This window comes from Paramormyrops kingsleyae, chromosome 8 (assembly GCF_048594095.1).
Source record: "Paramormyrops kingsleyae isolate MSU_618 chromosome 8, PKINGS_0.4, whole genome shotgun sequence".
Lineage (NCBI taxonomy): Eukaryota > Metazoa > Chordata > Actinopteri > Osteoglossiformes > Mormyridae > Paramormyrops > Paramormyrops kingsleyae.
Window position 1 is genome coordinate 21,692,122 of NC_132804.1, and position 24,261 is coordinate 21,716,382.

General features: G+C 42.6%; 1 protein-coding gene across 2 annotated transcripts; it reads left to right on the top strand.

Moving 5' to 3' along the window:
• Positions 1–18: 18 nt before the first annotated feature.
• vapb (VAMP (vesicle-associated membrane protein)-associated protein B and C) lies at positions 19–18,222 on the top strand. 2 transcript variants are annotated; one of them, XM_023795480.2, is made up of 6 exons: positions 19–306; positions 7,132–7,284; positions 13,001–13,104; positions 14,759–14,839; positions 15,640–15,822; positions 16,006–18,222. In XM_023795480.2, the coding sequence occupies exons 1-6, from the start codon at positions 249–251 to the stop codon at positions 16,180–16,182; spliced, it is 756 nt and encodes a 251-aa protein (XP_023651248.1). In that variant the 5' UTR covers positions 19–248; the 3' UTR covers positions 16,183–18,222. The 2 variants fall into 2 exon arrangements, with proteins under 2 accessions (XP_023651248.1, XP_023651249.1); XM_023795481.2 differs by having other exon boundaries at positions 22–306; positions 15,643–15,822.
• The last annotated feature ends 6,039 nt before the right edge of the window (positions 18,223–24,261 follow it).

Sequence of the window (24,261 nt, forward strand, 5' to 3'; positions counted from 1 at the left end):
CTCTCTCTCTCCCTCACCTCCTTCCTGCTGCATCATCACAGCTGCTAGCCGCTCGAGTCGCACTCATCCTATTTGCTGGGCAAAGTGGGAGAAAAGATAATCGCAGCTAATTACCATAATAACGACAACAACAGTAGGCAGCGACGCCCAAAAGCGGCAGCACCGTTAAAGCACCGGCGCACTGAGGCTTCTCGTAGTAACTGTGATTATAAGAGTGATAATATTAAACTGCGCCGAAACGCTGGGACATGGCCAGGCAAGAGCAGGTCCTGCTGCTAGAGCCTCAACACGAACTGAAATTCCGAGGTAAGAGCGGAGGGCCCCTGTCCCGCGATCAGTCGAAATCCGGTGTGGGATTCTGCTCCGCCGGCCCCCGAGTAAGGCGTGTGTGCACCGAGGAGGGACGCTATGGCAGGAGGCGGGGGGTGGAAGGCGGCAGCCATTTTTCCGACAATGCGACTGGAAGTGTAAATGGGAAAGGATGATGACAAGGGAAGGGTGGTGGGGGGGTACCCCCGCGTGTCAGCGTGCACCTTGTCCTGCAGACACAGATATTACTGGTTGACCGCCCGGAGCCTCATTACTGTGCCGTCTTGTTGTCTTAATTAGACTGAAAGCCGGATCCGGTTCATACGTGCCTTGTTGTCTCCCCACCGTGTTATTTCTCCATACCTTGTCAAAGGATTAAGTGTTGAGGCTTGTAGGTGGTCGTGGACATGTCGCTGTCCGCCACCAGCAGGACTGATCGACTTGTTCTGACCCGTAAACGTCAGGTTTTTTAAAATCTCGTTTTCCTATAATAGCCAAACCGGTAGTGAGAGGCGTTGTTTCAGGAACAGGCCGGCACTGTAGTTCGGAATAGCTGGTTCCGACCTAAGATAATCACCAGCATGACAAATAATTTAGTTGGCCGATACGTATGTGGCGTATGTTTTGCTCTCAGTTTATTAATTAATTGATTTAGTCATCACTGCAAGGAAGGAACAGGTGTTGGATAACTCCATATGTAACTTATAAAGCAATAAAAACAGCATGAGCCCTCTGCCACCCACTTATTTTAAATGGCCCATGAACACTGTATCGTATTATGTGAATAAGTATTAATGTTACTTTTCATGGTGTAAGACACCTAATGCATGTATAATAAGCCCTGCTTATCCAAACATACGAAACGGAGGACAGACTTATCTATGTTATTATTACAGACATGAAACTCTGGCTCCTAAAAAGACCCTGATGTGATGCAAAAAGTAATGTTAAAGAGAATACATTTATTTATTAGTTCTATTAGACTGTTGCCAGGGGTGCTCCAAGAGATTTTGGGCCCCCAACCCAGACCAATCCAATTATGATTGAATATTAAAGACCCTTCCCCCCTTTATGCCGCCATGATTGTTGCTAATAATCCTCTCAGGATATTCTGTGTGCAGCGTTTCCGCATCGTTGTTATTTGTGCAGAGTAAAAGCAACCTAAATAAACAGAGTACTCTGAGTCCTCAGACATTTCTGTAGGTAGAACAAGGCCTAGAAAAATGTAACATTTTTCAATGAACTCCTGCTGCTGATTTTTACCTGGGCATATATGAGCCGAAAATATCCTTAATGGATGATGGTGATTGTAAATGTGTTTCTGAAAGTAACCGTTATTTTAGCAGTAGGTGAATTTCCCCCATCAGGTGTCTGTCTCGTGATGGACTGCTGCTCCATGCCTCTCTACCTCCACTTCCTGGGATAAGCTCCACATGGGCTCATGTGTCATTATGTCACCAGAGCAGAGGATTGTGGGATAGGTCAGTGTTTCTGAGTTTGGTCCTTGGGAACCCCCAGGCAGTCCATGTTTTTGCTCCCTTTCAGCTTCCTGCCAGTCCATGTTTTTGCTCCCTTTCAGCTTCCTGCCAGTCCATGTTTTTGCTCCCTTTCAGCTTCCTGCCAGTCCACGTTTTTGCTCCCTTTCAGCTTCTTGTCAGTCCACATTTTTGCTCCCTTTCAGCTTCCTGTCAGTCCATGTTTTTGCTCCCTTTCAGCTTCCTGCCAGTCCACGTTTTTGCTCCCTTTCAGCTTCTTGTCAGTCCACATTTTTGCTCCCTTTCAGCTTCCTGTCAGTCCATGTTTTTGCTCCCTTTCAGCTTCCTGCCAGTCCACGTTTTTGCCGGCAGCACGGTTGTGGACTGTCTGGCAAGGCACCGAGAAGGTCCGGGTTGGGAAACACCGGGATAGGTAGTTGATGAAAACAGAGTTATAGTTATGACCAAACCCTGATATTAGTGTCACCCCCCCCCCCCCCCCACCCCAGAAGCAAGGGTTTTCTGTTAACAAGCAGCACTAAAGTCAACCCTGAAGCAACCAGCGGTGTAGCCCTGATTTCAGTATGTATCTGATGGCGGCTATCTGATTTGTGTCTTCTGAACAGCCGTTCGTGATGATAAGACCCTGTGTTATGACAGAACTTTATCTGAGAGAGAGATCCTAGTCTTTCAGACCAGTGATTGTCACTTTTTGGTAGAGCATGATGTCCTATTTAATTTTGCATCAGATAATTGAAGCCAGGGGAACTTCTGAACAATTACCCGAGGTGCAAAGAATTGATAGTGAGAAAAAATGGAGTAGTGGAAGTATGAATACTTCTTGTTCTGTTATCGGACTAGTTTACTGTCAGTGTCCTTCTAGAGCAGTGTTTCCCGACAGTTCACATTTTTGCTCCTTACCAAGAGAGGGGAGCGAAAATGTATGTTTCATACCAAAATACAGCCATCTTTTGTTGTGTCTTGCTGTCTAGTTTATGACATAAATGAATGTTTAATCATATGTAAAATTTCTAATTTTCAAACTACCTACACCAAAGTTTTTCAAACCAGTCCTCAAGAGCCCCCAGACAGACCACATTTTTGCTCCTTTCCAGCTCCCAACACACCTGTAACAAGTATTTGGTGTTCTTGATTGTTTGGTTCATTCATGATTATTTGGAGCTGGTTGGGAGCAAAAATGTGTACTTTCTGGGGGTCCCCAAGGACTGGCCGAGACACTGACCTACACCAGTAGCTCCAGCACTGGTGTGGTTTGCAGCTATAGCCTCAATAATAAGTCACCAGCCTCCTTCAGTGTGTTTATGGGTAATATCTTTCTTTTTGAGAACGACGCTTTGCTTGTTAAACACAAAGCCCAGGTACATCGGTGCATTAAGCTGGATTTCGGTACCTAGAGAATTTAAACTGTACAACAACGTTTTCAAAAATCATTTTATGCTCTGCGTCCTAAGTGTAAAAGACAGGTGTTATACTGTATGTGCAGTGTTTTTCTGTACTCTCTAAAATTTGCCTCTAGCAACATACAAAATGTCATTTGAATTGCTCTGAATTCCCATTTTATTTAAAACTTAAAGCTTTTTGGTTTGGAGAGTCGATTAAAATGTCCGCCTTCACATCCAGCTGTCAGAATACTGAGCGCGCTCAGAAAGGCCGCTGTGGGACTGGAAAACAGTCTCCGCCCAGTGCGTTTGTAGGAGTACGGCACAGCGTGATGGACCCCTTTGCGTGCCTATCGTGTAGGACCTCCCACAGTATAGTGTAACAGTCTGAATTTCGTCTCACGCTCTCTGTCCTACAATCTTGGCAGGAGAGGCGGCTTTTGCTTTCAACGTTTGCAGTGTGAATCTGCATCACAGCATCCTCCCGCAGTCCAGAAGCACGTGATTATGCATCTTCAGATTGCCTTTAGTGTGTGACTGTGACTGTGAGTGTTTGATTGGCTGGCATTCTCTCCCGGGTGTCCCCTGCCTGGCGCCTTATGCTTTCTGGGATAGGAAACAGTGTCACCACGGTCCTGTATTGGATAAGAGGCTATGGGGGATGGATGGATGGATCAGACTGAATCCCTTCAATGAATATTTAATGGGCCGTACCCCCCCTCCCTCCCTCCCTCCCAGGATGGACGTTGGCCTCTCTGTTCTCATATTCTGGGATCATTGAATGGGTTTTATTCTCTAGAGATTCTCATGTGGGATCAGTGAGGTTTATCTGTTCTCCTTTCTGTAGGATACTGCTTGCTGGAGGTTGTCATGTAGCTCCTAAGGAAACTTCACACTTCTGCTCTGAAAGCGACATTATGTGACATGGTAGGATGTGTAGTACTGAGTGTTGAAGAGTGTAATTTTTTTGCAGTATCTCTGTTTTCAAGTTTTCTGAGATTTACTTTGCGATGGGTTTTTTTTTTTTGAGGAAATAAATCCTGTTGCTTCATTTAATCTCATTGGAGTTTATAGCTATGATATAGTATCTGGAAATACAGTAGCTTTGCAACAGCGCCATTAGCAATTAGCTGGTGACATGAAAAAGTCACGTATACAGATTGCAAGCAACCGCCAGTCAGTTGAGGCCTTTTACGCTGCAGTTCTATTAAGGTTGTTGATCTTGTACCAAGTGCACATGCTTCGCGGCGGTGGTTTTTTCCCACGATCCGGTATGTGCCGGCCAAGTAGCTTAAAGCTCCGGCTGGCCGGAATCAGCCTCTGGGCATTCGCTGGTGGGATCACACCTGGGGTTCAGGCAATCCGGCTCCTACCCTCCAGGAGGCCCTGCCCTCCAGCAGCAAGATGGTAGCTACTGGGGAGGTGGGACTGTGGGCACTAGACAGGATTCATTCAAGGAGAGATCTGCATGTTACTGTTTCTGGTATCCTGAAGTCATTTTCTCTGGAAAGCCAGCATGTGTAGTTTCAATAGAGCATATTACAATATCATTGCTATACATAATGCATCTTAATAAACATAAAACTTGATACCAAACAGTATTTTGCAATTTTTTTGTTTGTATTCTCTTCCTCAAATTGATTATAATCATATATATAATGTATATATGTGTGAGTGGGTGTTATTTAGTTTTCGTTTGACCTTGGCTTTTATAAATAGGTTACCTCATTGCTATTTATAGCTGGTCACCCAATAACAAAACACCTGTTTCATGACCCTCTGGGGCCATCTGTGACCCGTACACGCCGTGGCCCCAACTGCCCCGCTTCACCATGACATCCACCGTGTTGTTTCAAACACCCTGAAGCAGTGCTTCCCAATCCAGTCCTCGGGGACCTATAGACAGTCTGTGTTTTTGCTACCGGGAACTGGGAGAGAGCAAAAATGTGGACTGCCTGGCAGGGAGCTCAGGTGGAGCAAAAACACGGACCGACTGTGGGTCGGCGAGGACCGGATTGGGAAACGCTGCCCTAAAGAGGAAGTGGGGGGGAGGGGGGGTGCTTTAGTCCATCCCTTTGAGTTGGATGATTCTCTGCAGGAGTTGGAGAGATTTCAAAATGGTCGCTTCACTGCAGTAATGTGGCGGAGTTGTAGTTATGTCCTTTCCTTCTTTCTGAGTCTTTTTTTTTTTTTGTGTGTCAAGTATCATTTTCATGCAGAGAAAACAGATCTAGTTCTGGGGACTTCAGGGTTTTGCGTTATAATCCTGAGCAGCCGACCCCTTTCGGGAAGGAATTAAATAAATGTGCCTCCTCATTGCTTTATGCCAGGCCTGCGGTATCGATTCCCGACGTTTCTATCAAGGACCTAATGGAGCTGATGGACAGAGGAGAACAAGGAAAATGTAGCCCGCAGGAAACATGCCTGCCCATTAGTCGTGCCCTAATTATATCAGTCGCTCCATTTATTAGGGCAGAGGAAGGCCTTTGATTTAAAGCGGCTTCATTTGTCTCGCATTGTTTAAGTGACTAAGGAGACCTGCTCTTTCTTGTTTAACGTATCTGCCGGTGTCCGCCATTTGTCTGCTATAGTATTACAGGCCTTAGAAGGGACAGAACAGGCCGGTGTGCTGCTTGGAATGTGTCTGCTCAGTCTGACAGATCAATCCTCAGCTTTCCTGAAGCGATGCCAGCCAGCAGTCCGTGCTGCTTAGGAGCCACGGTCTACAACGAGCGCCGGGCAGTGGTGCTGGGCAGCAGGCTTTAACCAGACGAATCCAGAGTAATATCGAGTTTTGGCCCCATAGCTAGAGGACGTGGCCTAGCCAGAAATAGAGCTAAGCAAGCAATCTATGTGGCTCATTGGGTTAGCATGCTGTATTTGTGATAAGATAGGATGAGCTTTATTGATCCCAGGGTGAACGAAGGTCTCTGGTTGAAATCCCTGTGGTCAGCACAGTCCTTTCCCTGTTAGGCCCTAGAACAAGACCCTTAATCTGGGCCTGGAAGACCCCGACGTCTCAATTCCCTCAGTTGTACCTCGTTTTGGATAAAAACGTAAATGTGGCAGAGGCTTTTTCTGTGCCCTCCCCCGCTCCAGTAATCCTCCCACATCCACAGAGCTGCTCCCAAAGTCAGCTCCGAGCCATTGCTGCGCCTCCCACAGGCCCGCACCTCCTCCCAGCTAAACGCGGAGGTCTTGAGAGGGTGTCAGCCACATCCAGAGCAGCAGGGAAAATAGCAGGGAAAGTATGAAAATTACACACTAGCATCAGAGACCGGGATTGAAAGCAGATGATGTGAGATATGTGTGATATATGACAGGTTTCAATTGCTTTCGCTTAATTTCCCTCCTCACTATAGATCCTTATTGCCTGAACTTAGCAACCTAGTGCGTTGTCAAGTGACTGAACCTTTCTCAGAATATCTCAACACTGACGGGAAGGCTGAACGCAGAATAGTAAACAGAGCTAAGGGGACTAATGCGCACACATGGTCCTGGTGGGATATGTATACAAAAAGCCGCCATTTTCATTTAACCCTTCACTTTTGGTATTACGGGTTATGGATGTAGAATGTGAGCTAGGCCAATGTAAACATCAAGGGGGGGGGGGGTGTTAAGAAGCATGTGTGTTCCCTTATTAATTTCCAGGATGTTCAGGATCCTGCAGCGGTCTCAGAGCACCACCACTTCACAAACATTATCCAGAGATAATCATGTTTATCTTCCTGCATTTCTATGTTTCTGTAATTGCTCTTGGCAGATCTTAGAAGGGGGCTGGGGGAAGCATCTTCTTCCGGAACTCTCTGCCGTCTCCCTCCTCCTGTACAGTGACAGGTGGCAAGGTGCTGGGAGCCCCCCCAGGTGTCCCTGAGGTTTTCTGCTTCGTGTTTATTGAACCTAGTGCCTTAATCCAATGCCACCCTTTTTGATTCCTGTCTCCGCAGGTCCGTTTACAGATGTCGTTACTACCACCTTGAAGTTGGCCAATCCGACAGACAGGAACGTATGTTTTAAAGTGAAGACGACGGCCCCGCGTCGGTACTGCGTCCGGCCGAACAGCGGCGTGATCGATGCCGGAACCTCAATCAATGTGTCTGGTAGGTGTTTGCCCTGGGGTCGCTTTCTGTGTCTGTCCCTCTAAGTTTTTCTGCTTTCTTAGCTAAAATCGATTTAGAATTCTTTATTGCTAAGAAGCTAATCCGCGATCTCTGTGCTTCCCAGTGTGCAGTTTTGCACCGTAATGCATGTACATGTACGTTAGCACAGCATTGAATTTTAGCACTTATTGGTCACCCCTTTATCGATGCCTTGACCAAAGCAATGAAATCATTGCAGCTCATATATAATTATATAATATATAATATATATAAATTATGTTTTTATACGAAAAACAGTTTAAAAGGAGATATAACTGTAGGTATATCACAAAAACAAAAAGATGGGGAAAATGGAAAAAGACAAAACGCAGTGAGATTTCTGAATAATTCAGGATAAAAGTGGAAGAGTGCTACACTGAGAGCGGTGCTCTGCGTCTTTTGAAATCTGACAGTCTGTTGGGCCAAAAATCAATAAATAAATTGAACTAATGATGTTCTTCAGCCGGCTGGGCCTAAGCAGGTATTCCAGTCGGGGCTGTCCAGGGTGGTGCGGTACTGCAACTCTGCGGGGGGCATTCTGGCCTCACGGCTTGTCAGGGTAGTGAGTTTGATTCTTGCCCCGGTGGGGTGAGATAGTGCTCCCATAACCTCCTGAGACGTGCACCAGTGTCTCTGAAATTACACTTGTGTGCGTGTGTTTCTGTGCGTGTGTGTGCGCACGCGTGCCCGTGTGCGTGGCATGTAAATATTACATTGCAAAGAACAAATGTCCCCAAATCATGATTAACAACCTGATATTTTGACCTTGTGGAGACCCTGTTTCACCAAAATGGGAAACTCACAATCAAAAAACTAAAAATGCCATAAGTCTTGTATTTTGTTTGGTTACTTATGATTAACATTAGGGATTCGCTAGTTGGGATTCGGGTTATGCCTATAGAAATTAATGGCTAGTCCCCATAACGATGTGGCTTAATGATTAAGGAAGCACACTTGTAATTGAAAGATTGCAGGTTCGAATCCCCAACCAGCAAGACACCACTGAGGTACCCTGAGCAAGGTACCGCCCCCAAGTACTGCTTCACCAATGACCACTGGTCACTAAATTCTAAAAAATTCTAAATTCTAAGATGTTGATACCAAGCGTCTGTGCGTCCGTCCGTCCGTTCCTCCCTCCCCCCCCCCAGTGCTCTGTGTATCCTTGGATAAGCTTCCGGCTCACTGCATCCCTGCATCGCACAAGCAATTTTAAGAATATAAATGAACCTGAAAATTCATTTTCTGAATGTGACTTGTCAACCAGGGCCTCCTGAACCTTTATTAAATATTGCGATGGCTCCCTTAAGCAGGATGCATAGATTGTCTGCACCACTAACTAGCTAAATGAGTACAGCAAAACACGACAGTCAAAAATAATAGGGAAGTAATAAATAATTTGTTTGTTTTGTAAGGACCCATGAGCGTCGGTGAAGCAGCACGTTTACAAGCCTTGTCTCTGCTATGTGCCTTTGATCGGCTTTTGTTCTATAGGGACCTTTTTAGATTTGCATTTTTATTTTTATTAACACAATGTATAAAATGCTTCCACCTTGTTTGTATTTCCTCTTTGGAATGTTGCATAGTATTGTAGTTGTTTATATACCTAGAGGAACTTTTTGTATCTGTTGAAGAATCCTTGAGCAGAAGACAAAGTGCTGTCTCTGAACATCATATTCCAAAACATAAAGGCTACGTTTTTTTTTTTGTTTTTTTTTTAAATAGTATGCATCCTTTTAGTTCAGCATGATTGCAGTAACACTAGAGTCGTTTTACCTGTGTCTGTCCCGCCTTGCCAAACCAGCTACATCTGCCAGGGAGAGACCAAGGACGGAGCCTGAGATTAATAGATGCTGGTCCTTCATGAACAATTCATTCGTTTTGTAAGAAATAATGTCGGCCACTGTACTTATTTTATTCATTTCATTCGTGAGTAAACTAGATCTTGCCACTCACGACTGAGATACCCTCTCTTTCGCCACCCGCTGGTGTAATGCTTTGCACACATAAGAATCTACATGCAGTGTGATACATAGTGATATGCATAGGAAATCTGTTGTGTTTTAACATACATATTCACATATGATTCTCAGTTCAAGCAACATATGTAAAACTTTACACACGTTCTAACTGAACAAATCTTTTCAATTAACTCAGAATCGATTCGCTCAAAAGAGTCATGATTTCCATCTCTAGTGATTAATGCCAGGCTCATCACTGTCTCTAGAGAGCTAATTAATTACAGCAAGGAGAGCGCTCCCTCATTCCCCGTCCCTTTATAAATTGCAACAGTTGAGTGTCAACCAGTAGAAATGGATGTTCAGTTAGCCTCGTTAGAACAGGACGTTTTACAGCATCTCAGGCAAAGGTTAATTTTCAGTTTCCTTTTTTTTTTTGTGAAATTTAAATGCTCAGGAATTTCAATGATGTCATAACATAAATCTGTTATGAAAAAGGGGCCCTTTGTTTCTGCTTTTATGGATGTTAGATGTCATCCTATTTAACCCAACCAGAAGGTGACTGCAATTGGGGCTGACTGGACAGGACAATGTCTCAGACGTCTGTTTTCGGTTTGCTATATAGAACTTGCCTGATTGCTGTTAATAGCGTGCAAAAGTCGTGAGGTTTTATTAAGCTAAGTATTGGCATGTGCCCCGTAGGAAAGAGAGGGTATTACAGCCACATCTGAGAATGAATTCACTTCCTTGAAAATTTCCTTGAAATTTTGAGGTCACTTTTTCTTAGCAAATGTTAGCCACAGATCTCTTCAAAGCACCCATTCTGCATTCAAGTTAAATGTGCCTTTGAATTAAATGCATTTAAAAGGGGGTGGGGGGGTAGCCACTGTTATCCATTTTTGCCCCACCGCCTGAGCTGAATGCCAGAAATAAGGAAGTCATAAGCATGAACGGTAACATGTAAATCATTTATAACTGAATAAAAACACCTTCGTCTTGTGACATCAGGTAGCACTGGTAGGGACACGCTCACAAACAGCTGTCTTTTATGGCTCCAAGCTAGTGATGATATGAAGAAGTACAATGTTTAGAGGATTGGGGTCCGGTCAGTCGATCAATTTTACATCAAATACTTTTGCCGTTATGCCTCTCTGCTTGCCGTCCATCTCAGCAGATACTTTTATGAGCTCCGTTAAACGGTGGGAGGGTGACGATTTGTTTTCTTGCTTTTGTTACTGCAATGTGGAGGAGCTGCTCGGGAATGCTTTATTATAGACGAAGTTAAAACAATCTAATGAAGTATTAAACAGAATGCAGACTACTTTATTGCTGGATGTTTTTTTTTTTCTATTCTTCTAAATTTTTCAAAACAGTGCTCCAGCAATGCAATCTTAATTCACCAGGCATTTTTTAAATAAGCTTTTTCTACCTAAACATGGTACCAATTTTTTATTTATCTTCGAAAAGCCTGAAGTGAATTAGCATGAAGCTGCAACACGTGAACCCTGAACAGACTCTGTTTTTCAAAGAGTTGTTCCCTTTGATATGATGGAGATGCTTGGTTTCGTATTTGAATTGGAAATCTGTGGGAGCAGAGTTTTGTGCTTTTATGCACAATGCTCTCAGAGGATTTTTAAGAAACTCTAGATGTTGTGTGCTGTTGTGGTTTCCAGACATTTTAAAAACTGCAATTATCTTGCCAAAATAAAACAACTGCAATTTGATATGGATGTCTTCTACAGTTGGCATGTGTGTATAAAAAAAACATTCAGTAGTTCAGTTTCACTTGGTTTCCTTTCGCATAAGGTTTAAAATTGTGTGAAACTGACAATATTTTGTAGTTGGTTTTAAAAAATTGAATGTATAAATCACGCATCCTTAATCAGTAATAACAGCTAACTTTGGATTTATGGTTTGACCATTTTAAAACATTTGCTGCACTCAGATGATGTCAAACTAAGCACAGAAATACCAAACTAAGCATGGAAATGTCACTTTTGAACAACAGCAGAGGGCTAGCATTCAGTACATATATTGTTTTAGGTGCGGAATATGACATCTGCCGCGCTGTTTCAGGAAACCGAAATTACATTTTCCGCACAGATCATAAAAGATGCTGCATTTTGCATGTTATATTTATTTGCCTTTCTTGTTCAGTTAGCAGGAACATTGAACACGTTGCAGAAATCCACCTTTTTAAAAGTCACTAATAAACGCTTATGTCACATATAAAAGCTTTTCTGTTCACTCATCAGGTTATTTCCAGTTGGAAGTTAATTTGAGAGTAATTTGGAGGATTTGACGTACAAACAACGGTGTCTACGTTACTCTTGGTTTTTAGTTGTTGGTTTTTTTTAACTCAAACTTTATGGAAACTTATGGTTAACGAAACGATCAAGCTTCATGGAAACAGGTTTGAGCCCAAACCCATCGAACAATTACAGGATACAAGGCAGACTGCTTGCCTTCGGCAATTAAACTGTGTAGTTTTGCACAAATAAATCCAGTACATCTCTATACCGCTTGAGTGCTTTCTGCCTCTGCAATTTCAATTTAAGGGCCGCCTGACTGTAGAGCAAGTGCTTGTTCAGAGAAATTGTTGACATGGACATGATGGCGGCTTGTGGTTGGGTAGAGTTACAGACGCACAATGCACATGATTCCCAGAGTAGACTGCTCCATTATAAGTAGATGTGACATGAAATAAAAATACAAAAGAAATATTTTCAAAAGGATGTTTGAGAGATGAATAGAACTCTCTTTTCATGGCAGAATATGAGAAATAGTTCTGTGGACTGGAAAAACAATGTACATTTGTGCAATAATTGCAGTGGGACTGTTTTTACTATTACATTTTAGAAAGGTACATATATTTATTTATAACAGTCTGACATGGTATAACTACAAGCAGTAAAACAAAACAATGTGTTGTCGTTTTCTTTCTTACTGCAGATGCATCACCAAGCCCAGCTTTCTGTCCAGCACATTCGATCCATGACACATGCTGAATTAATTCCTATGATGCAAAGATGTGCCAACTGGAAATAGATCAGACTTGGCTTGTGGTTTAGCCAGTTTACAAAGCGATAACATTTGGCGGGACGGCATGTGCGTATTTATAGACTTAAATAATTCTGTATAGTAATATTACTATAACATTCTTATGCTAGTTTAAAAAAAAATTATGAAACGTGAACACTTTACCACACCAGAAATGAAATTTGATTGAATACTGTTCTTTTACTCAGTGCTATATTTGCGTTTAAATGTATGTACCCTTAAGAAAATATAAATCCATATAAATTAGCCAGACTTTTCTTTATTTATCTTGACTTCAAAGATCACCAGTTCTCAGAATGTAACTTGCCTTATGAATTTCAATGAAAAATTATGGTTCAACTGTCTAACAAATATGTTCTCTTTGTGAATTGACAACCTCTTTACAGAACACATTTAATTTATTTTATTTTACCTGCATTGTTTTGTGATGCAGCAGTCTCTGCCATATTTCATATTTGACCGTGAGGCAGGACACCAGCCGTGCCGCTCACTGAGAGAGTGCGAACAAATGAAGAGTAGTCGTAGAATGAAATGGAGATGTTTGAGGAGGCCTGGAAGCTCCTGACGGGGCAGGTGTCGGTGAGCTCGGCACGAAGATGCGCGTGGCGGGGAAAGGGGATTGGACAAAGTGTTCCATGTGGCCATCTTGTCTTTCTTCTCAGTCATGCTCCAGCCCTTTGACTACGACCCCAATGAGAAAAGCAAACACAAGTTCATGGTGCAGTCACTGCTGGCACCTCCAGACATGACCGACATGGAAGGACTGGTGAGTTTACTTTGCGAGTTTTTTACTTTCCTTTTTGACCCCCAACCCGATTTGATCTTCTCTCATATGCAGCACCAGTCTAAAGTCTGGACACACCTACTGAAAATCATTTGTTTTTCAACAAGATAATGACCCTAAGCCCATCTAGATGTTATGCAAGTACTGAATTATCGTGTGAACAAGGAAACGGATGCAGTGCTGCAACAGAGACCTGGCCCCCACAACCCCCCTCCCCCAGCTTAAACCCTACAAAGCTGGTTTGGGATGAGCTGGATCGAGGAGTAAAGAGCAAGTTTGGCCAACTTGTACCCAGGACTTGTGGAAACACTTTCAACTGTTGGAGAAACATCCAAGGTGGCTACATCTGGAAGTTGGTTGAAAGAATGCCCAGAGTCTGCAATGCTGTCATCGAGGCGAAAGGGGGCTGCTTTGAAGACTCTAAATTTGAGAAAATTTTGAGATGTTGAACAATTCTCTTGGTTGCTGTAGTTTTTGATAGGTATTACTTCATTGCCTCGAGGCCTTATACTATGAGGTGAATAACAGCTAAAATAGAGATAAATGCATTAAAAGCAGGTGTCCAGACTTTTGCCTGGTACTGTAACTATCAAGACCTCTTTTGGGAATCGGAGTCAGATATTACAAATGTGCAGATTCCCCCTGCATTACAAATAGCTAGGCAAACATCTTTTCTTCATTTATCTTAACAGAGTGCTTTGAAGGTTTAAAACTCTCCCCTTTGTCACCATGGTCCAGAAAGTAAAAAATCCAAACCAGGATTTTGTTTCAACCAACCAGTTGAGTACACTGTGACTGTGACTCTTTATGCTCAACTGGTTGGTTGAAACAAAATCCTGGTTTGGATTTTTACTTTCTGGACCTGAAATGTCCGCCTCTGCACAGACATCGTAACCAAGATTTTGCTGTCGAACACAATAGCTAGCAAATGCTGTCTTGGATCAGTCAACCGTCTAATGTTTCTACTGTTTCTAGCAATTGAGTAGCCTCTTAAATATGTACCATAAAAAAGGCATCTATTGCCAGTTAGTAATGATGGGAAATTACAGTTTCAATTCCAGGCTTTTCCACCACGTCTCCAGAATAACTCTTGGATTGTAAGTGTAGTTTGAATACGATCAAAAATATCCATAAAAATGTAACTAGAAGTGCGGGTAATCTTTGACATTTATTGTACTAACCAATGTTTTGTTAACTCTGACACAGTATTTATTTTAAATGGCACTTCTGCTATGTTCTTTGGATATCAGCGGGAGGTGACTTACCAAAAGTACTGTGAAACTGAACACATCAAAGTTTCACAAAAGCAGACGGCTTGGATTCGATGAGGCCATGGATTTAATATCTGTCACAGTTCATTGGTCAACGTATGCCACTGTAATTAACTACTCCCATGCTGATGTCTCCCAGGTGGCTCTTATGAATAGAGCTTTGGATGGGTACAGATCTGTTTTTTTGTCACCATAGAATCAGATTTTCACTGCACAGCACAGCCTGGTTTGTAGAAATTGAATTGTACAGTTGACTGATCTTCTGGGTGTGCTGAAGGCAGCTGGGACACATGAGGACCAAGAAGAAATGCAGTAAAGGCCATGGTATTTCCTTTCCTCATCACACTTCTGACCTTTCCTTGTAGTGGAAAGAAGCAAAGCCCGAGGAGTTGATGGACTCCAAGCTGAGGTGTGTTTTCGAGCTGCCCGCAGAGAACGAGAAAATGGTGAGCCTGCCCCTTCTCCAGCTCCCCGGCCGTGAGAGAAAAGGGACTTTGGAATCCTGCCACGGGTGGGACAAACCGTGCTTGGTTTAACTTGGTGCCACCCAGTGCAGTAACCAGTGGGAAGTGGGTTAAGTCAATTGTTGATTTGACAGTGTGTAACAGTCCCACTCACGGCAGATTTCAGAGCCTCATTTAGCCTGTCGCTCATTTTCGCTGTAAGACTGTGGATGGTTCTGGAAGAATCCTCGCTGGCCTGTCAGCGGGACAGTGTGTGAGTCATCCAAATGCCAGGGCCAAGCCTGGCCGGCACTGTCCAGGACCCTGTTTAGACTTTGTTTTGATATTATTAATACTTTGAAATGCTCTGCTTGTGTAACATCTCTAATTGGTGATTAAATGACAAAATAAGATAAATCTGGCTGTCGGCAGTTATTCGATGTGGAATGGGCGGCGGTCTGTGGCTCCAGCGGGTTGGGACCCTCCCCCTGTGCTCAGAGCGCCGGTTCATATCTCACGGACAGCAGAGTGATGCCACTGTTGGGTGCCTGAGCAAGGCCCTTAATTCCCAATTGCTCCATGGACTGGCTGATCCTGCATTCTCAATTGTACATTGGTTTGGATAAAAATAATATAAATGGTTGGGTAGTTTTGGAGTGTTATAATAGAATAGAACCCAAGATTCTGGTTTTATTGAAGCGAAGCGGTCTTCCTCTATGCAAGCAGTGGTAGGTTGAGTAGAGGGGGCCACAGCCAAAGCTTCAGACCCAAAGCCAATGCTTCCCTCCCCTCCTGTGTCCAAGCAGCACGACATGGACTCCAACAAGATTCTGTCCTCCAGCCTGCTGAAGTCCGACTCCTCGACATTGTCCATGAAGTCGTTGAGCTCGTGCCTGGATGACGGGGAGGTGAAGAGAATCATGGAGGAGTGCAAACGGCTGCAGTTGGAAGTTCAGCGGCTACGGGAAGAAAACAAACAGATCAGGGTAAGAGACTCCGATTCCAGCCAAGACGAATCGCACCTTGGTCTTCTCTTTGGCCTGAGGTCCTCTTACTGGTAGGATGTTGACAGGTGTCACAGGTGTTTCCATTGAGTTGTCTGAGAGTTCCTGTTAGGACCCTGCGAGGAAGAGCATCCTTCTAACAGTACTTCCCAATGACTTCTACAGGACGATGATGGTTTGCGGATGAGGAAGAGCACGATGATGCACTCTTCCTCCTCCACCTCCTCTTCCTCCTCTGCTCCCAGAGCCATGCTGAAGGAGGAGGGCCTCAGCGTCCGGGTGCTGGCGCTGGTCGTGCTCTTCTTTGTCATCGGTGTGGTCGTTGGGAAACTGCTCTTGTAGGTGCCCTTGGCAGGAGGCAGCATGCTTTGTGGATGAAACCGACAACAAAAAAAAAAAAACAGATGTGGAATTTCCATCAGAATGCCATATCTCTGGCACTGTTCTAATTATGTAAAATAACGAGAGTAAAATTGATCACATTATGGGAAAGGGATTCAAGTCACAGGTCTTGCCTCTTAATCACATTCTCATTGTCCCCTTCCCCTTCTCGCACAGATAACATCTCAAGGGGAGCGAACATTGTGATAAGATAAAATAATAATAAATTATGAAATATGAAGTCTATGTGAGACTTTTTTCCCCCGTAACGCCCGAGATGCAATGTGAGTGAATTCTGTTCCAGATGTTCAGATGTCTTTTTGTGAATGTCTCTTTAGTATGTTATATTTTAAGGTGAGGAGGCCGAATCAGCCCCTTACAAGAAGTGCGTAACGTGACATTTTCCTCTGAGATACAGAAAAGCAATTTTTGAAAGAAAGTCGCGCAGAGTCGACAGAGGTGGGGCTTATAGGCGGAAGTGAGTATTCTCACCACTGGCTCTTCCAGTCGGATGATTTATACATTTTCCGTGTGTGGTAAGCAACAGTGTTTGGATGTTCTTGTTTTGTAACTATCTCTTCCCATGCAAGTATTTCTTCCACAAAACGAGTACTAGCGTTACGCTACGGAAAATGATGTCATTTTATTTTATAATTTCTTGATCGTCTTTGCCATTGCAGTGCTTCCTTTGTCACCTTTAGAACTGCGCATGGCTGCACGGTTATCTCTACGGTATCGTTAGTTTTTACCTTCTTTGTTTGTTTTTATGTGTGACGTCGCTTATGACCTAGTACAGCACTGTAGGCTTACCTTAAATTAGCGCTTGCAAGAAATAAGCCTTCGCGACCCGTGTCTGGCAAAATATTTTAATTCTTTTCATTCTAATTGCTGAAAATATGAAAGGATTATCACGAAAGGTTGTGCATCAGTATTTCACAGCTTGCGCAATCTGTAGAAAAAAATTATTGGAAAAGGCTCCGGTTTATTTGGTTTTGATGTGTAGTCTTATGGCGCTTGGCAGTCCTCGGAAAAGGCTCTGCCACAGTTGCTGTGAAAAACACACCAGAGCTGCGTGTTGTTTCAGGTGTAATTAAAAACAGCGATTTGCCTGCCTAAGATAACACTGTTACAAGGGAGTAACATTTATCAGGGGTTAGTGAACAGTCAAAAGAAATTTTCCTGTGATGGACTGGCACCCATCCTGGGTTTTCCTCAGCTTTGTACTCTGTCCTGATTCATGACCCTCACTAGGATGGATGGATGGACGCGTAGAAGAAACCACGCAGCGCGTCTGTATCGCTCTCTGAACGTTTTAAGCTATGACATCATTAATCAGACAGTAAAATGTCATGTTCATGTCTCATTTCGGGAATCATTGTGCTGCTAGTAAAGTTTGAATATTCTACATAAAAATACAGCTCTGCTATAACCAGCGCTTGGATCACGCAGTGTTCCCATGTTCAAGAAATCAGCAGAAACACTTGGGGTGGGGGTGGGGGGAGTCAGTACAGGGACCATTCTGTTTGTATATTCGATTTTCATTTTCACGTTTGTTTTTTTTTGTTTTGTTTTGTTTTGTTTTTCATTGTTCTGGTGTATTTAAAAGGAAGGCACCTAAATTATTCCACCTCAATGTTACATATTATGATAAAAAAACACTTAAAACTACAAATGAGTGATGGAGGGGGAGAGGACAAAAAAACTATGGAATTTAACACATAATCCATTAACATGAGAAGTGACTAGAGGGTGAGATGTTGCAGGAAGATGGCGCTGTGGAGCCCTGGCCGCTCCTGGGGCCTCAGACACTACACAAGCCTGTACTGGAGTTTGAGACCATCACCATGATGTAACCATGGCAATTGTTTTGTATGTACATAAATAAATATGTCTATCAAAGCATTAATATTCGTAGTCAAGTAGTCACTGGTGAGGAAAAAAAACCAACAAAAAGCTTGTTGAACTATGTAGCATCTTAATAAATTAAATCCCCGTACCTCATCTCTTTGTGATGTTGTTTTTTGTGCTTATTTTTCTGTGCAGCACATTTCACATTGGAATGGCCGGGACAGTATTAATAACCTAGGTTTCTCACAATAACTGCATGTGTTAAACTCATCAGCATGAAACGTACGTAAGTATGCCAAAACTTTCTGAATAAAACTGGAGATATGCATGCGATTTAAATTATCTACTGCTGAAGTATCATATTATGAAGCTGTTTCATTTGGTATAAGGTTTGAAAGTCTCAGCAAAGAGAGAGAGAGTTTTCTTTTGCTTGTTCTCTGCATTGAGTATCTGGTACTTATTTAATCCTGTAACTAAACTAATCCCCGTTTCTTAATGTATATGAAAGATGATCACCTGTGAATGTCTTAAGCACGTGTGGGGTAACTGAGCACCAGCCAGCAAAGAGACGTGTCTCATCTTTGCCAGAGTCCTGCCACATCTGAACCCATGATCTCTGCAGACGTCATTACGAAGTGGCAGGCCCCGGGACTCGCCCCTGATGATAACCACAGCCCATTCTGACATACAGCACCGGCATTCCCATCTGCCAGATCCCTTCTGGTCCACCTTAAGAATCCACCCTCACGTCATAAGCCTCCAAACTGATATGCTGGTCAAGTGCATTTGTTATGTCTATGAAGAATCCAGCATATTAGAAACAATAATCTGGTACAATATATTTAGATCAGGGGTGTCAAACTCCAGTCCTGGAGGGCCGGAGCTCTGTGTAGCTTAGTTCTGTCCCTGTTCCACCACAAATGATTCAGCTCAAGAGCTGTGTGGTAATTAGCATGAGGAGTTGAATCAGGTGTGTTAAATGAGGGGAAACTGAAAAATGTGAGTTTGACAGCCCTGATTTAGACCATAGATGCTATAATCCATGCATTATACACCAGCAGACGTAGAGGATGTTCACTCAGCTGTTTCACTTCATAGCAAATAAATCACAGATGACTGGCTGAACATTCTGCCTTCGTGAGACGTGTCTCAAACAAATGAAATTATTTTAATGGCAGTTTTGTCCGGATCAAGTAGAGAAAAAAATTATGGAATCACCTTGTAATTTTGCATTTCTAAATCAAGTCAAAAAATGCGAATTAGTCTGCCGTTAGAGAGGACTTACAGACCTTAACAAGCTGTGTTAATTGAAACAATGGAAAGGATTATAAAACTCCTTCAAGAAGGAAATCCAAAGTGGAGTGTGGTGAAAGATGTTGGCTGTTCCCAGTCTGCTGTCTAAAATTTAAAAAAAGGGAAACACAAACAGACGAAGGGAGACATCAGAGCATCAGGATAGAAAATGCAAAGCAACATGGTTTGAAAATAGAAAATGCACAACAAAACAAATGAGTAACAAATAGACAGAATCAGGAGTCAATGTTTGTGACAGAACTGTAAGAAATTGCCTGATTGAAATGGAGTTTACATGTAGAAAAGGCAAAATGACAACCAGCACTAATACCTACACTGAAGAAGGTGAGTTAAACAGAAGCAATCATGGACTGTGGATGTTTGGATGAAAGTGATATTGATGAATCACAAATCTGCATTGGCTAAGGAGATGATGCTGGAACTTTTGTCTAGTGCCATTCTAATAAAATATATAAAGGATAAAGCAAATTTCCCCAATCACAGGTGTATATTGACATTTAGGACACTTTTCTTATTACATTCATAGAAAATTGTTTTGGTGATGATTAAGTCATTTTCAAGATGATAATGCATGTTGCTACAGTGTAAAGAGTGTGGAAGCTTTTCTTCAGTAAAAGGCATATTAACTCAATCACATACATGGCCAGCAAACCGTCTAGATCTCAATATGATTGCATGTTTCCGGTGGAATTTTTTTTTTCCAATGGTCCATGAAAAGGCTCCATCCCGCAAAACTGATCTTTCAACTGCTAATTGAGAAAGCTGGAACTAACTTGATGTGGAATCTTGTTTTTCGTTAAAGTCCATGCTTCAAAGAATTCAGGCCATCATACAAGCCCAAGGAGAAGCAACAACGTACTTACTGTGAGTTTTTTTAGTTGATGATTCCATAATTTTTTTCCTCAGCATTCAGTGATTCCATAATTTTGTCCTCTACTTGACCTGGACAAAACAATGCCATTAATTAAAATAACTTAATTTAATTTGTTCTATGGTATGTTTCATGCAGCCAGAATCTTCAGCTATTAAACAAAAAATGTTACGTGTCATATATATTATTTTATTTTTTTTACAAAGTAAAAAGTTGGGTGAACATCCTGAAGTGTGGTGATACCATAATTTTTGTCAGGGGTTGTACTTGCATTAATTTTTCCAACCTTTCATCCAAAGCAACATATAGTATAGCAATTCTACCGGGTAGATTGTGTTCATTCCAACGCACACTGCTTTCAACCCTCCACATTCATTATTAGCCTATTAAGGACCATATGAGCCTGATTAAGGTAGGGTTGGAATGAAAACATTCTGGGAGGGGGGGTGAAAGGAACAGGACTGAGAACCACTGACATATTAGAAGGAAAGGGGTACTTGATGAGCCCTAGGAGCTACATATGAAGATGAGTGACTTCTGCATTCGCAGAAGTCCACACAAAGAACAGAAGAAGCTGAACATAACCTGTAATTGCTGTAGATGTTGAACATTTACTCTCATTAGGCCTAAGTGTTTTGGCTGAGGTCTAGTTGCTGCCGTACAGGACCGTCGCATTTGTAGAAATTCAGCAAAGTCCACGGACTTTCACGGTCCCCCAGGACAATGTGCGTTACTAGGACATCTGAGTGTCTCCAATTTAAAATCCTCTGAAACTGAGTCCCGTTTCAGCCTTGGCTCTTCAGAAACTCTCAGATGTGGGGGATCCATTCCATTCAAAAATAAAAGTTGGAAAACCTACATCTTCAAACCACTCTGTGGTCAAGATGCCAGAAGACTCCAAGGATTCTTCCTACTAATAATTCCATGCATAATTATCAAGGCTGCCAGTACATGTAAACTTTTGGGACTCCATCAAAGATCTAAGTTTATACTTTTTATCTTAATTTAAGTTTTCTTTTTTAGGGAGTTAAGTTGTCTAGGAGTTAGAATGTTTTATACCGTCACCATCATTAACATCTAACATTCCATCGACTGCAACAGCTACTTTACTCATGAGGGCTTCATTTGTTTTGTAAATAAACTCATTTTCTAATATGTCCAAGACAATGTAACCTTTTGCCCCCGTGCAGTATTACATAAATCGCTATAAAACAAAACAACAAAAATCATCCAAGTACAACAGGCAATGAGCTTCATTTGAAAAAATGTACACAGTTGCTGGGAAACTGGATAAGAATGTATCTATTGTTTTCGTCTTTTCATCCGCAGGACACTGTACGGTATTAAATCAAAAGGTTAACATTTTATTCTGGTATTCATTTGGCTAAGGCTTTGAAATGGGTTGGAACAAGTTAGCAGATATTCCAAGCCAAAGCTTTTTGTTCTTGTTTAATATGGTCGGGACATTAAGGTCTCAGCCTACAAGGTCAATACGGTTTCTTTTTTCCAGGATCTATTTGTACAGGCGTGACCACGTGAATGTGGGAAGAGCTGCAAAAATGATCAACACAACCCAGAAAGATGTAAAAGCTTTGTGTACAATTAGGCTAGATATCTTAGGAAGATCTATGGATCCAGGATTAAAACCTGCATAAATGCAGAGAGAAACATACAGTGAAACCCCAGGACCGTGGTGATCTGAGACAGTGATACAACCCAGGGGCATGCCTTAACCACCGTTGGGCATTTCAGATCCAGAAGCTACAAATCCAGACTTTGTTTCTATCAACCAGGTGACTACTCTGTGACTGTGACTCTTTATGCTCTACTAGTTGGTAGAAACAAAATCTTTGTCTTGGATTTGTACTTTCTGGACCTGAGATGCCCAACATTGGTCTTATGGTGCAGAGATATGGAAATTAAGGAGAATCGTAACATTTACGGCTTTAACACCATTGTACTTTATATGTTAAAAAAATCAGTGTGCCCTCCTGCAATTATTCTAAATATTTAAATTTTTAAGAATGTTTCATAAGTTTTTAAGCACATCACGGCATGTAAAACAAACAAAGGCATTTCCACAACCCCCTTGCCTTACAGTGGTACAGTGTTCCAGCCTTTCAATAGTACTTCCAGAGCTATTTAGTACAGTATTTACTACAGATCTGCAGAAGAGATTACAGTTTTAACTCTTCCCCCCCCTTTTGTGAATTCTGGCATGTGTGTGTGTGTGTTTTTCCACAGTTCAATATGAAAAACTATGTTGCTGAAAGAAAGATGTTTGGCTCTTAAGCAGTGAGGGGGGGGGGGTAGCCTCGGTAATCATTTCCCCTCTAGTTTTCCACATGAGTACAAAGTTGTAATAAAACGAGGAGCCCACTTTTGGCAACCAGTGCTATAGGAAAGCACACCCAGTACAATAGTCCTGTGGGTGCACTTTTGTTTTTTTACTCATTTTAGAAAGGGGGGGAGCATTTTTCAACAGCTATGCATTTTCTAAGCCAAAGGAATAACATACAACCAGTGTTATTATTTTTTTAATGGGCAGCTGTTGCTCATATATGCTTATAAATAATGGAGGTTTCTCAGCAGAGCTTAAAATTAAAGGGTACGTAGGGTAAAGCGAGTAAGTGTAATAATTATTAAAACAAAAAACGAGACATACAACGCTGACGTCGGTTTTTGGCGTGGTTGCCCTTCTGGAGCTGAGTAAAAGTAAATCTCATTGCACTGCATCTGCTGCAGCTGAGTCTGCTACTCGGTCGGCTTACATGAAAATGGATGTTTTCTCTAATATTTTATGGGAGTGTGCTGCACTGCTACCACACTCCCATTCCTCTGGACCCGGTGCCGTTCAAAAGAACTGGCCCGAATCACTTCCCTCGAATGGAATTAATATGACAAACCCACAGAAGTTGTTTGCGGTTTGGAAGCTCTTTTGCTGAAAGTATGCATTTTTTAAGTAGTATTTGCTTTCGGTGCTTTTTTTTTTTTTTTTTTAAAGCATCCTCTCCTGTGTGCCGTCCAGGGAGCCCCTCCCCAGAGAAGGTAATGTAGGCACAATCTGCTCCTCACGCTGCAAAGTGTGATATCAGGGCTGGACAGGCTATCCGGCAAACCGGGCAACACCTACATTCTTCGGCCATCCCTGCATGCATTGCACCCTGGACTTGCACCCCCCAGCTCCAAGAAGCGTGAAAATATGTAATTCCGGAAAGGCTCTACAAAATAAATTGTGGGCATGTATGTGATGGCCTGGTTTTTAATTCCAGTCCAGCCCTGAATCGCATGTGCTGCAGCGTATCGCCTGCTCCATGCCCTGTAATTCCTTGGATACGCTCCAGGCTCACCAAGACCCTATACTGGACAAGTGGGTCTGAGAGATGGATGGATAGATGGATGGATGGATGGATGGATGGATGAAACACTGCTAGAGTGTGGGTGGATATATAGCTGAAGGATCAAACTGGAAACCATCTGTGAATTTTGCCTCATCAACTGTAAGACCCTTGAAGGGACTTCAAGGCCACAGGAGTGTCTTTTGGTGTCTTGCTCAGTGCCAGTGATGAAAACTCATTTTATTATTTTTATTTAATGGATGCTGTTAATGGGCCATAATGCTGGGTTCTGTTCTCCATGCCCGATGACTGACTTATATTATATGCACAAAAACCACTAACAGACCCTGAAAACCATCGCTCTTTCTTTTCTCCACATCCCAGTTCACCCTATTCATGCCATTGGTATATTCCTCTATTATTTTTGGCCCAATGATAGGACACGAAATTAGGAATGTGTAACCTCCTCATAATGGTGGATCCAGAACATTACTGCTATGATAAACACCAGCCGTTTGAACTCTCTGTCCCTCCTCATCTTTGTCATTGTGCAAACCCAAGCCCTTGATACACTTGCTGAAACCAAAAAGATTACCTCACCCTGCTCCCAGTCACCATCATCATCCTGACAGCCCTTAATGGGAACAGCCTGCTGTCTTTGGATGCAGA